This window comes from Gaeumannomyces tritici, assembly GCF_000145635.1.
Source record: "Gaeumannomyces tritici R3-111a-1 unplaced genomic scaffold supercont2.2, whole genome shotgun sequence".
NCBI lineage: Eukaryota > Fungi > Ascomycota > Sordariomycetes > Magnaporthales > Magnaporthaceae > Gaeumannomyces > Gaeumannomyces tritici.
In genome coordinates, this window is record NW_008804546.1 from 3,624,173 (window position 1) to 3,625,335 (window position 1,163).

Sequence of the window (1,163 nt, forward strand, 5' to 3'; positions counted from 1 at the left end):
GCGCTCCCGGCTCGTCTCTTGCAAGAAAAGAAAAGACGCTTACAAGGCTAGTGAAGAGTAGTGTGAGGACTTGGAGGGCACCTACCGTAGCGCCGGCAGCGTGTTGCAGCAATACCGAGTGTTGTGCGCTCATGTCAGAGTCAGCCTCAGGGTCGAGGCAAGGCTGGGCGTTTTGCAGCGGCGGGAGCCCCCGGGGACAGGTATCCCTGCTATGCGAGGATCGGTCCCGACTTTTGCTTTTACAGCGTCGCTGTAACTGGAGAGGGATGTGTGAGTGAGGATCGGCTTGTGCCTTGACTAGTGGCAGTGGTATCAGCTACGCTGGATTGAGGAGACAGTACACATTACCCGAACAGTGCTGTTCCAAGTTGGATCGTGAGCTAATTCCGTCGAACCGAGCTATAGGTGGGAGTTTGAATTATTTCTTTACTAGGCATATTGATGGGATTTCGTTGAGATGCTGGTTATCGTATCACCGAAATGCCCAGCTGCGGGGTCGTGAAATCACATGTCTCCGGCGATCGGCCAAAAAACAACGCTACAGTGTTATCAGTCCTCAAGCAGGGAACTGTGTAAAGGAACCTAAAAATGGACGAGCGAGCCAAGATCAAGGTGACTCTCCCTCGCTCAGATCCGACGCTGAGCTACTGGCAGGACCCGCCGGATGAGATCGCCGACCTCCGCTCCACCCCGGAGCTGCCCGAGACGGCCGATGCCGTCATCATCGGGAGTGGCATCACCGGCGCCGCCGTGGCCTGGCACCTGCTCGAGGGCGACGGCGGCTCGAACGTGGTCATGCTGGAGGCACGTCAGATCTGCTCTGGCGCGACGGGTCGTAACGGTATGGCAGCATACACATATACACCCGTCTCCTCTTGAACTAGAACGGCATCAAAAAAGGGACACAGACGTCTAACAAAAGCAACACCCACCGAAACATAACAACAACAAAAACAAACACACAGGCGGCCACACCAAAGCGGCGTCCTACCGCAGCTTCCAGGAGAACGCGGCGTCCCTGCCGGGCGGGGCCGCTGCCGCCGCGCAGATCGCGCGGCTGGAGCTGGCCAACATCCGCGCCGTGCACGCCTTCGCGGCCGCGCACGGCATCGACTGCGGCTCGCGGCCGGGCGACACGGTCGACGTGGTGCTGGACCGCGCCG

The 1,163-nt window shown here is 59.0% G+C and overlaps 1 protein-coding gene across 1 annotated transcript; it reads left to right on the forward strand.

The window, feature by feature from the left end:
* On the forward strand, positions 1-1,163 carry GGTG_03788 (hypothetical protein). Its single transcript, XM_009221570.1, has one exon. The coding sequence runs from the start codon at positions 589-591 to the stop codon at positions 877-879; it is 291 nt and encodes a 96-aa protein (XP_009219834.1). The 5' UTR covers positions 1-588; the 3' UTR covers positions 880-1,163.

Coding starts and splice junctions, on each gene's coding strand:
- GGTG_03788 (XM_009221570.1), top strand. CDS start 589: ATGGACGAGCGAGCCAAGATCAAGGTGACTCTCCCTCGCTCAGATCCG.